A 12,730-nucleotide genomic window follows, 5' to 3' on the forward strand; every position below is an offset into this window, starting at 1 on the left:
TATTACAGGTTGCAGAGGAGCAGCCGTGTTAGTCTGTTTTCGCAAAAAGAAAAGGAGGACTTGTGGCACCTTAGAGACTAACCAATTTATTTGAGCATAAGCTTTCGTGAGCTACAGCTCACTTCATCGGATGCATTCAATAGAAATTACAGTAGTCAGTGCCCTACAGTTACCTGAGGAGGGAACAAAGAGGCTACAACATCGCATATAACACTGAGTGAGCATTGCTCTTGGAGTATGGCCACTGATGGATTACAGGTGAGTGTTGGCAGCCGAGAAGCAGAGAGAGGAGACAAGTCAAACTTTATTAATTAATTTGGTTTATGGCAACTGTCTTCCTCTCTATCAATGTGTGAACTTCACTGCTGCTCACTGGACACCAGTGATTGACTAGTGGATGGGAGATGTTGAATTTTGAGGGAAAAGTCAAAAATGAAAAACCTATTTTTAAAAAGGGTGCAGGCACGAAGGCTGTATCTGCCTTGGCAATTGAACATCAACTTTTCTTTTGGTGATATTAACTTTTTGTCTTTTTGGGGGTGGGGGTGTGTGCCATGAGCAAGTGCCAGAAAGGGATGGTGTTCCCATGGGGGGGAACAGCATGCAGAAAAGGCAGATAAGAGACAGGAGCATAAAGGCAAGTAGAACAGTTCTGACACTGACTTTGTCAGAAACAGGAATAAAGTGTCTACCCCTTCATAAGTGGATTGTGTGGGCCAAACTGAAGGGTCAGATCCTGGCACTTTCTATAATTGTTTTGTACCAGACCACTTCATCAGCTGCCCTAAATTTCTTCAGGCATCAGGAAATCCCTGCTTCACCAGTGACTATTGTAGTTTGATGGTGTGTACAAATATTCTTAATTCAGCAGTGAATACTTTCAAAAACAGCTGCATTTCCTTTTAAAAAAAGGAAAAGAAAATGTCAGTGATTCGGAGTCAAACAAGTTTTACAATTTGCCATGGCACAAGTGTCGGAATTTCCAAAACACAAGTGACATCAAATTAACTTCAGTATCTCAAACACTTTGAACTTGCCCAGTTGATCTCAAGGTTTGACCACATAATTTTGCTCCAGCCACACACATGCTATATCTGAGGCTGACTGGACATGTTTGATAGGTTTTAGGTGGATTGGGCAAAATTAAATTTATAATGGAAATATGTCACAACTTGAAGTACAGAGAGATCTCTCTGGCCTACAAAACAATATATTGGCTATTTCATGGTGTCTTCTTCTTTACTGATTTAAAAAAAAAAAAGTATTCCAGGATACAGCTGGTATGAAACTTTATACACAGTAAAATGTCTTTTGTTATATTGAATTTTCCCTATTTAACTATGCGAACACAGACCTGCAAAACTCACTCTTACAATGTTGCCAACTTGCAATTTTATTGCTAGTTTTCTGATATTAGGCTTTCTCTAAAAGACCCAGTTCCTAGTGTCATGGGATTGCATGAGGACCTCAGCTTACTTTTTCTTGGAAAATGAAAGTTTCTAGCCTTCAGGGTTGTGGAGAAAAGCTTGGAAAAACATAAGCCTCAAAAAACAAAAGGCAAATTCAACAACAAGCTTTAAATTTTTAAAGCTCTACTGATTTTTAAGCAGATGTCATGATTTGAGGGCCTGACTTGTGATTTTTGAATGCTTGGGACTGGCAACAGTACTGTTAAGTCAGAAGTTCTTTAAAGAGAGGTTCTTCCTGGACTGAAAGTCAACTCTACCCTATGACTTTAAATAATTGCATCAAACATAGTTTCAGAAATAGAAACTAAAACTGAAAGTGCTGATCTGGTACAGATAGAGCCTGTATCGCTGAAACCATAATGATTTGCTAGTATGTATTCTACAGTGCATCATGTCTGTATGTATGCTACTTGATCATTTCACAACCAGAGCTAATATTCTGTCAGGGTTTTCTATTGCAGTTCTCAACCAGGAGTCTAAGAACCTCTGGGGGGCTGTCAAACAGGACCACTGGTAGACTCTCTGGGGCTCCGGGCAGAAAGATTAAGCCCCACTGCATGGGGCTGAAAACCTGAGCCCTGCCACCTGGAGCTGAAGCAGATGCCTGAGGAACTTAGCTTCTCATTGCCCCCTGTGGTTAGTGGCCCTGGGCAATTGCCCTGTTTACTACCCCTTAATGCCTGCCCTGGCTTTTTATATGCAGAAAACCAGATCTTGTGGCACAGGTGGGCTGTGGAGTTTTGAATAGCATGTTGGGGGGTGGGGAGGGTGATGGGGCTCAAAGAAAAAAGTTGAGAACCTTAGTTCTATTGCACCATCGTTCTGATGTCTAAGTACTTCCCAGGTAAAGGTCAATGGCATTGGTGACCAGCTACTCATTACAATTTATGATGATAAAAAGGAAGAAGGAATGCATGTCAAAATAGGGAGAACAGGTTAACAAATGTCTTAAAAAGTTAGATTATTCAAGGCAGCAGGGCCTGATGAAATTCATCCTTGGGTAGTTAAGTAATCTTGGAACTGTTGGCAATTAGCTTTGAGAACTCTTGGAGGACAGGTGGGGTCCTAAAAAATCAGAGAAGGGCAAAAATAAGCTTAAAAAGGGTAACAGAGAGCCCAGGGAATTTGGACAGCTGGTCTATAACATTGATACCTGGAAAGGTACTGCAACAAATGATTAAAAAAATCCATTTGTAAGCAGCTGGAGAATAAGAGGGTTATAAGGAATAGCCAGCATGGATTTGTCAAGAACACTTCATATCCAACCAATCTAATTTCCTTCAGTGAGAGGGTTGCTGGCCTAGTGGTTGGGGGGAAGCAGGTGTGCTATACCTTGATTTTTAGTAAGGCTTTTTGACACTCACATGACGTTCTTATAAGCAAACTAGGGAAATATGGTCTAAATGAAATTACTATGAGGTAGGTGCGCAACTGGTTGAAAGACCTACTCCATAAACCAATGGTTTGCTGTCATACTCTGTTTATGGAGTGGGGTTCCACAGGGGCCAGTCCTTGGTCTGGTACTATTAAGTATTTTCATTAATGACTTGGATAATGGGGTGGAGAGTATACTTATAAAATATACAAATGACACCAAGCTGGGCCGAGTTGTAAGAGAAATCTGCAGCAAGAGAGATCTGTTAGATATTAGGAAAAACTATCAAACAAGAGGGTAGTTAAGCTTTAGACTAGGCTTCTGTGAGAGGTTGCGGCATCCCCATGACAAGAGGTTAAGAACGGCTTGGACAAACACCTCTCTGGACAAGGATCATGTGATTCTAGCAGCACCTCTGAGGAGGCAGACTCTCATTGTGTAACAGCAACAGCCTCGTCTAATTTCGCCCTGCAGTCCCAAGCTATGCTCTTCTAATAATTCCAGGTGGAAGTGATAAATGCATGGATCGTTGGGGCCATATTCTCCTCGGGGAGGAAAGGCTGAAGTTTCCAAGTAAACTGCAAATGGACAAGGGTATTTCTCATTAATGAGGCTACATGATATTCTAGGCTAAGTGCAAAGTCAAACAGGACCCTCAGGCTTTGCACTATTTTGATATATTTCAGAGCTGGACGGGACCTCATGTGCCTGGGGCTGTAATGAGTGACATTTGCAGGAGGCGTTGTGCCAAGCTCCTTTCAAGCTTATAAATAAAACAGCGTGAAATTGACCTAAAAACCTTGTGACAGAATGAAAAATAATTGTTAGGGGGAACTTTTACCTCCCTGAACTAACAATCATGTGATGGAGCTTGTCTCGGCCTGCAAGGGTGATTTTTCTTTTTAGCTTGAGTAGAGATGCTTGGGGGAGACGGTATGAGAGGAACCATTACCAAAAAAATACATATCTTTATGTATTAAAAACAGTTTCAGTAGAGGGGAAAAAAAATCAAGATTATCAATAGTCAAGTTAAAAAAGACACAGAGCACACTTAAAGCTCTGTGCTACAGCTCTTACTCGCAAGTGGCTTTACTGGAGCTAATGGAATTAGGTGCTGGGCCCCTTGCATGCCAAAGTAAAAAGCTCTGAAGGTGGGGAGTGGGAGACCAAGGTTGCAATCTTGCAAGCTCCTGTGTGTGCAATCTTGCAAGCTACTCTGTGTCCAAGCCGAGCCCCATTAAAGTTAATAAGGCTCCATTTGAATGCAGATCACCTTGCAGCATCAGGGCTAAGTTAACTCGAATTGTATATTATTTAGTGTAACTGTTTAATTGGATAAATCTTTTCTTTTGCAAGTCATTTTTCACTATAATTCTCTTCATTTTTAACAAATACATTTTAAAAGTGCCTACCCCAGGCTCCAGGTGCTTTTGCCTTTAAAAAAAAATCAAAGCAAATAAAAACAAAACAAAAAATATTAAAACCCTCCCAGCAGCTTCTCCACGCTAGGAAGTAACTAGAGATTAACTCAGTCCCCCCTCCCCCACCCTAAAATCCTAGCCTTTCTGGGACTTTTCCTTCCCTGAAAGTTTGGTAGATGGTTGAGCAATGCAATACGCTCTGGAAAAAAAGCAGTTCTGTCCTGTTTCAGACCAGGATAGGCAGTGAGTTCTAATGCTGATAGCCCCCATGGACCATACATAGTCTCTTACAGCGAGGGAACTTTAGCTCCAGTGTCACTGCTAACTATAGCGGAGGATGTAAGGTACAAAGTTTACATTCAAACAGGGGCGAAATTATTACACATCTGTGAATACAAGAACCGATGGTCTGTGGACACACACACATCCTCCACAGGCATATGTCCAGGGGTTGAAACATGGGTCTGACAGCCAGAACTTTTCCAGTTCTTACTGTGACTTTATCAATAACTTCTCTTGCATCCTAGACTTAATCACTTAACTTGTCTGACTCAATTTCTCCTGCTGTAAAATAGAGAGGCTAATTCTTACTTAGAAATATTGTATTAATTAGCTTATGTGTACAGTGCTTTGAAGATGAAAAGAACTGTATTAATTTTTCTTACTAGTCAACGCACACTCATTGGACTAGATTTTAGCCCTTTGTTCTGCCTGGCATAGAAGAATTTCAGGGAGGGTGTCTGGAACTAGCTGTGGCCTTAGCTCTAGGGTTGAGGGCATGACAGGGGAAGGGAAGCAGGGCTGGAACAATTTCTGGCGATCTTTGGCTGCCGGCAGAACTGCCCCCATAGCCGGTTCCAGTATTGGGAGAGGATGGGGCACAACTGGCCCAATCACTTGTGCGCCTTTAACCTGCTGTGCCCAGCACAACTTAGTCGCATGCCTGAGCATTCCAGCCTAAGTGTTACAGCTGCTACTGCAGTACAGATGTGGATATTGATTCTGTTCCTGGTCTTATTACCATTGGCTCTTTCTCCAGGGTAGTTATTGTATCTCATTTAAATGACTGTATCCTAAGGGGAACTCTGCTTTTAAATCCTTCAAGGTCCTGGCACGTGTCCAGGATCTCTGTGGCGGAGAGGTGTCATGCAGGGGAACGTGCACTGGGCTGGTAACAACGACTCTGCATCCCCTGCGCCTCCTTAATTAGGCGCTGGCTGCCCTTTCTTGGAGGCCTGGGCCTTTGTTTGTACATGTGCAATCTTTTGGGTTAGCTGTCCCGGCCTTTAACCCTCCCCCCGGGTGCCCCCCCGGTGCAGGCTGCCAGGGCTTCCTTCTCTCTCGGCTGGAGCGCGGAGAACTTCCCCATCCCTCCTGGGCCGCGGGGGAGGAGCAGAGCGAGGCGGAAGTGAGAACGAGCCCCGCGGGACGCAGCCCCAGCCTCTCACACGAGCTGCGAGCTCCGTGGCTCTCGCCTGGGCGTCCGGCTCCGCGCGGCGGCTGCAGCCTCCCAGGTGAGCAGGTGCCGAGCGCCGCGGCCGGGGAAAGGGGCCGCCCGCCCGGCCGGGCGCGCCGAGGCGAGGCATTTGCCGCTGAGCCCCGTCTCCCGGCCGAGGGGGTTGGTCGCTCAGGTGCTGAGAACTAGCCGGGCGGCAGGGAGGGGCACCTGCGAGAGGAGCCGGGGGGCGGCGGGGGGCAGCTCTATGCTGCAGTGTGCCTCCTCCCGGGGCTCAGTGCATGGGGTAGGGGGTGTCCGGGGCTCCGGGCGGGGCAGCGCCGGGCTCCCGAGCTCGGGGGGGAAGAGCAGCACCCCCTGTGCCTGAGCGAGAGAAGGCGCTTGGTGCAGCGCGGGGTCGGGTGGGCTGCGGTGGCTTGCCCTCTGGAGGCTCCAGGAGGCTGGGCAGGTCAGAAACGCCCCCGGGGAAGTGGGGAGAGGAGAGTCACTCGGAAGAGAAGCGGGAGGGGAAAGCGGCGGTGTCGAAACGAGGGTCCCGTTGAGTTGATCAGAATTGCTATTGGCTTCGCGACTGACTTCGATGGGTTTGGTCCCTGTCCCCCCGCCATTGAAAGCCCTTTTTGCCATCTCTGCCGCGGCGTTTGTTTTATGGGAAACATCACACACCGCGCTCTTAATAATATTTACTGTGTACCCGATTTGTTTTTTCTTTCGAGAACTCGACTCAAAGAACCAAAGAGAATGGACGCCAGAGTCAATCTGGTTTTGTAGGTGCCAACGCTGCAATCCTGTGTATGTCGCTCTGTGCGTGTGCCCGTGCCGGCTTGTGCCCGCCCCAGAGTCTCTGTTTTGGTGTTTAAATGCAACTGTTGCACAAAGTAGTACCAAAAATGGTCAAGAGGGAGAAAAAGGATTTGAAAAGGAAAATTCATAGCTGAGCTGGGTTGGGCAGGTTTAGGGCGTGTAATTGTTTGATCATCATGGCCATGCATTTCCTCCTGCCTGTGGGGACTTTTGTAATCAGATAGCTACAGGAACAGTAAAGCCAGAAGTTTCACTTGTATGCCAAGGCATACTTTTTTTTTTAAATGATGTGGTGTTTAATGCTGCCTTTTCTGCATTCTATGGATGACTTGGGACTGCACATATAAAACCAAACTGACTTTGATGGTTTCATACTGAAGCAAATATGTCTAAGATGTCACTTTTCTGCACACTGGGGACACTGGAGTCTTCACTACAGCAGAACACCAGATTTCCCCAGAATCATAGGCCCTGACCACTTTAGTGGAAATATCATCTGGGTAATGTTATCTATTAGCACTGTTGGAGGTATGACCTACGGTTGAGCAATTCTGATTCTGTCCAACAGAGGGCGATGGTGTATATATACTTATTTATGATTAGATGGGGAAATGCATTGTTGAGCACTTACACAAAAGGCTCACTGAACGCTCATCAACATGAGTGAGAGTTTCACAATTTAGCCTTTAGCTAGTTCATTGCACAATGTTTTCTTTGAGACAAAGTCAATTCATAGACCCCTGCGCGGACACACAATGTATATCCACATCCAATATGCAAACATGGGCCGTGGATTTGGGCTCTAGATATAAAATTTGGATCCACACCCATCTGCTTATCTGCAAACATGTCTGCTGATATTTGCATCCACAAATATAAAGCGGGCATCCGTGGATTTGCAGGGCTCTGTCGATTCACGTGGTGATACCTCTCCTTCATATCAGATACAGTATCTTCAACGGTGACATAAACAGATCAGTAAATCTATCTTCTTAGGGTGTTTCTTTAGTTTTCTTTCCCCACATCCCAATAAGTTCTCTAGTTTATGAGATGCAGATGTTTTACTGCAAGCTCAAAGCTGGGGCTGGGGGGGGGGGAGGGAAGAGCACATTATACCTTACCATGCCAAATGCCTTCCTTTGCAGTTAGTTACCAAAAAAAAATAAAAAAAATTACAGTATCTTTTCCTGGCTTTTTGTTAGTTGCTCTCTTTTTTTTTTTTTTTTTTAACGCATACAAGAAAAATTATTCACACGCTTAACTTTTGCTCCGAGTTAGGAAAAAAAATCTTGTCAACTTACTGATCAATCTGGTGTTGGTATGTCCCAACAGCTTAGATAAGGTTCCTTTTCCCACAGTCATTAATTTGTGATCGCTTATAATTTTAGTGCGATTACTTTAGGGAGAACAAAGCATGTTTATATGGTAGTATAATCTTTAGTAAACTAAAGTGCATATTTATATGGGATTCAGTGTTTAGTACATAGAATAATTCTTGCTTGAACTAGTGCGTAGGTCCTATAAGGATCATATCTCAAACTCTGTGGACATTCCCTTTCATGTGCGTGAGTGAGGGGGAGGGAGGGAGGGAAGGAAGGAACCTTGAACTAGGGAGACATTGGCCTTCTGGGCCTGTGTTTGGTCAGATGTGTGTATGCGGAGGGGGGCACAGGAGATGGAGACGTAAGTGAGCCAGATTCTGTCCTCATAGAATTCAGTGGTCCTTTCGTGGCTTCTGGCATGAGGGTGTAAGTAGTTCAGGAACTGCTTCAGTTCTGAAACAATCTCTGTTGTTGGCTTGGAGTAGTACTGTAGTTCCTAAAGGTTATCTTGTTAGCCTGCCTTACCCGAATGCTCTTTTTATTTCGTTAAATGGACCTACTGGTGTGAATAAGACTATTACAGTTTGGCCCTTATTAGGGAAACAAGGCTGTACAGCTTGACTCTTTTTTTGATGAGGTGTATCTGGAAATCTATATAATTACATTATTTTTCCTCAAGAAATGACTTTAGTGCATTGTTAAACTTCTGGTGAGAGATTTTTGTAGAACTTCCAAGGTAGTAGTCTCCCCATAGAAATGAAATTGTTTTAGTCGTACAGTATCCCTAAATCTTTTGCTTCAAAAATAAGTCACCTGTAGTGTAAGTATAGTGAGAAATCATTCTTGCCGTACTTGATAATATTTGAAACACACTTTCTTCTACTTGACTGAAGTTCCACCTTAAATCTCTTGTATTAAGTAACTATGGAATCTTACAGTGATTTGGTGTAGTCTTACAGTAATCCACCCCTTAGTGTGTGCACTCTCTCTCCCTCCCCACTTCAAATATATAAAAATAGAAGGCAGCTACTACCTAGGACGTCATTGTAATATTGCCTATATGTGGTGCAGCTGAAGCTGTTATCTTTGACACTGAGCAACAAAATTAAGTGCATAGCGTGCTTTTTAAAGGTAATCCTTCATCCTTGTTTGGGGAGGAGGGGAAATCATCTGGGGATTCTCTTAAAATGCTTTTTTTTAGTTTAAAGAAGTTGCCTTGCTGTTTGGTACACAACTTTCTCTGGTTATACATTTTTGCATTTCTTTTTGATTTCTTCTGTAACGCCTTTTATGTGCCTAATAGGGAATTGGAATTGGATGTTGGATGTACGTTAAACTGTAGGTAAAAATGCCAAGAAGAAAAAACATCTTTCCCTCTGAGTAACTTGGACATTTAAAATTTGTAGTTTTTGATATTTGAATGTGTTACCAAAATATGCACACTCCTTGGGAATGAGATTTTACGTCGTAAACATACCTGTGTACCTGTGACTAAATATATAATACCACAGGAAATAGATTTTGTGGGAGATTAATGTGCCAACATCTCTTTCATGAACTATTAAAGTTTGTATGTAATTAAGAAATTTTTAGGACCACTGTCCATTTAAATTTGGTCCAATGCTTGCATTTTGTAAAAAGCAGCTTAAATAATCTCCAAACAAAAGCCTAGAGGAAATATTTCCACGTTTTTTTCTGAAGAAAACAGTTGTTAAAAAATTATTGCATGCAGTGTGTGAAAACGAAATATTGCAGTGCTAAGAATCAGAAAGTAAAACTAAATTATTTTTTTTTTCTTAGCTGACAGGCCAAAAAGCACAAATGGTGGCAAACTAGACTTTTTCAAGTCCATTCACTTTTACTCATATAAGGTGTTAGAGGAACAGAAAAACATTGTTTGCAACATATATTTAAATGGACAGGGCCCCTTTTAAAGTTAACGGTGTGCATTTCCATTTCACTGTGTATATATCCTGTTAAGATCTACATTAAAAATTTAATCCTCTCTTCCACAGACACTTACCTGGAATTAGACCTTCAGCATCCAACACCATGAGCAACTACAGTGTGTCTTTGGTCGGCCCTGCTCCTTGGGGTTTTAGGCTTCAAGGTGGAAAAGACTTCAACATGCCTTTGACCATCTCTAGGGTGAGCCATATTTGCCTTTATAGACTTTACAAAAATGTCTGCTCCGTCATGTGGTACCTGAAACCTGCAAAGATGCGTATTTCTGCAATATGATCATCTTGCTGAATGTGAGGGCCGCTCACTTGTACAGCTGGTGTCACCTTGTCCCTTAGGATGATGGAACGGCTATTTTTTTTTAAACCTGTTGGGAAAATTAATTTTCTTGAACGTTTGAGGCCTCCCACCATGTTTCCTTGGGGAGAGCAAATGTTTGTAACGGTGTTTTGCTTTTTTTTTATAAGCATCAGATAGAAGTATTTCCTTTCATCCTTGCTTCCGTAGATGTGTGTGTAAGAAGCCGAGGTGGAAAGTTGCTGACATAAGTTCGATCGTGTCTTGCGCTAAAGTTAGCTTTTGAGCAGCAGGATGCTTGACCCTCCCCCCCGGTGATGGAGGGCAGAAGTGGACACACATCTCTCAAGCGGGAGGGGGCATGGATCTTTAATGAGAAAATAGCTCATGTTGCCTCTGTGTATCCACCATATATTAACTGAGTTTATGGTCTTTAAGTATCTATTCTTGCAAAATCCTCCTATTTACAATTTTTTAAAAAAAGGTAGTTAAACTATGTGCAGTACAATATTCCCTTTAACTTTTTACATCCATGTGCAGAATGAATTTTGTTATGTGCACCAATATGGAGGTGATGTTTGGCAGCGGTGGGGCCGAAGGGTTCAGAGTGTGGGAAGGGGCTCAGGGCTGGGGCAGAGAGATAGGGTGCACGGGTGGTGGTGCGAGCTGGGGGTGCAGGCTCTGGGGTGGGGCCAGTGATGAGGGGCTTGTGATGCAGGAGGGGGCTCCGGGATGGGGCAGAGGGATCGGGTGTAAGGGGGATGAGGGGTTTGTGGTGCAGGCTGGCCTGGGGGTGGGGCTGGGGCCAGGGGGAGAGGACACCCCCCAGCCCTCTCTCGCTGCAGCGGCCTGGGGGAGAGGCACCTCACCAGAGCAACTCTGGGGCTGGGGGAGAGGCGCCTCTCCCTACCTTGATAGCCTTCTGAGTGACCGCGCAGCTTAGAGGGAACTTGGGTGCCTTAGTTGTGAACAGTGTTTCATTAAAATGTGCCTGAATGAACATGCCAGTTTCTCACGGGTGTTGTATGGTGTATTGCTCTTAACTGCTATTATTCAAGGATTTGAGGAGCTCAGTCAAAAGAGAGAAAATCTTTGTACAAATAGCAATGTAGTGTCTAGCTAAAGTTCACGACCCTCAAATAGTGTTTAATGGATATTTTTCTTTGAATCTAGGCTGAGTTTCAAATCCTTCCTCAAATGTCTGAGGCTGTTCTATTTGGCGTGTATAACATATTTATACCAACTTTGCAGTATTGAGGCTTTCAGAATATTAGGAATCCTAGTTAGAGAAGAGTTCATTTTACTTCTCTAATATGTGTTTCCTCAGTGTAAGCCAATTTTTTTGAAGGGCAATTCTACTATAAAAGTATTTATGTAAAAATGGGATCTTATTTAACAGATTCTCTCGCCCTCACTCCCCCAACACTTTCCCTACACCACCCTATTTACTTCAGTGACATAGATAAGTTACTTCTTACACCTGTTGAGTGCAGTGTCTGTACTGCCCTGTGAGAGGGATTTGGTTTCTGTTGCATCATCAAACTTCGCTTTTTCAATTGCAGGTCCAAATACTGCTGGTTCATTTAGACCTAGGTAACCTTATTCAGCTGTGGGTTACACTGTTGAGATAAAGGTGAAATTTTGGTCCTGTGGCCTATTTTATTTAAATAATACCGAATGGAGTGCTAGAGAAATGACCTCCAATAAATAACAAACTTACGACAGTTGATGCCTGAACCAGAGTGTGTACTGCATACTTTTTTAAACCTAGGCTGAGGTTTGCATGACTGACAGGAGAATCTCAATAAATGATTTTGAGTTACTGATACAGAATAAACATGGAATCTCGGAAGGTTGTTTTTACAGTCACTTTTCAAAGAATCACCACATTTCTTAAAGTCTGGGTTATATTCATGTGCCCCTAGATCCTTCAACATGGTTGGCTTGCTTTTGAATGGATCAAATTTGTTGTCACTTGAGGCTTTGGATTTTTTCAAACTAGGTCTCAGTTGGGCTTCTAATTTGATGGCTGTCAGTTTACGTGGGCAAGAACTATGCTTGTGATTAAACCATGGGTGCAGCTGGTTGCACCTAGAGATTTAACCTTTTGAGTTGCAGGTATGAACTGCTCACGTGGCGAGGAATGATTGTAAAGCTGTTGAAACATAGGTGCTAGACATTTTTTGGTCAGGACCTCTTATTTGGTACACATCCCAATACCTATCAAACCATGGTAAATGATAGAAAATACTACTACTGCTCCTGGTGTGTTTGAGAACCAGAGTGCAGCTCCAGTATGAGTGGGTTGATTTAAACCAGGTGCTTTGCAGAGAGGGGGAACGATATTTTAAGATTATGTACTACACTTCTCCTTGACTAGCGTTGCTTAATCCATGTAGTACATACATGCATGTGCTGTTGTACTGGGATGAGCTAAAGAAATACGCAAATTGGTCTAAACAATTGAATCTGAAATCCCCAGTCTTCTGATCCTGTGCCAGCTGGCCTAAGACTCCATCTGAGTAGCTCATGTTACAGGATTGGGGCCATAATAATCTCTCTGAGCCAAAATTAAAAAAAAATAAGTAAAATCTGGCACTTCTACCTGAGCTCCGCCCCTTCTG

At 43.4% G+C, this 12,730-nt stretch overlaps 1 protein-coding gene across 22 annotated transcripts in view; it reads left to right on the forward strand.

Moving 5' to 3' along the window:
- The first annotated feature begins 5,619 nt into the window (after positions 1 to 5,619).
- PDLIM5 (PDZ and LIM domain 5) overlaps positions 5,620 to 12,730 on the forward strand; it is a 185,022-nt gene continuing 177,911 nt past the window's right edge. For 6 of the 22 annotated variants that reach the window (XM_074950635.1, XM_074950611.1, XM_074950620.1 and 3 more), the window contains exons 1-2: positions 8,144 to 8,208; positions 9,863 to 9,995. In XM_074950635.1, the coding sequence (XP_074806736.1) occupies positions 8,180 to 8,208; positions 9,863 to 9,995 (162 nt within the window). In that variant the 5' untranslated portion in view covers positions 8,144 to 8,179. Of the gene's footprint in view, positions 5,780 to 8,143; positions 8,274 to 8,845; positions 9,190 to 9,862; positions 9,996 to 12,730 lie in introns of those variants that run through there. The other 16 variants (XM_074950628.1, XM_074950625.1, XM_074950615.1 and 13 more) reach the window with 15 other exon arrangements.

Source organism: Natator depressus, chromosome 4, assembly GCF_965152275.1.
Source record: "Natator depressus isolate rNatDep1 chromosome 4, rNatDep2.hap1, whole genome shotgun sequence".
Taxonomy (NCBI): domain Eukaryota; kingdom Metazoa; phylum Chordata; order Testudines; family Cheloniidae; genus Natator; species Natator depressus.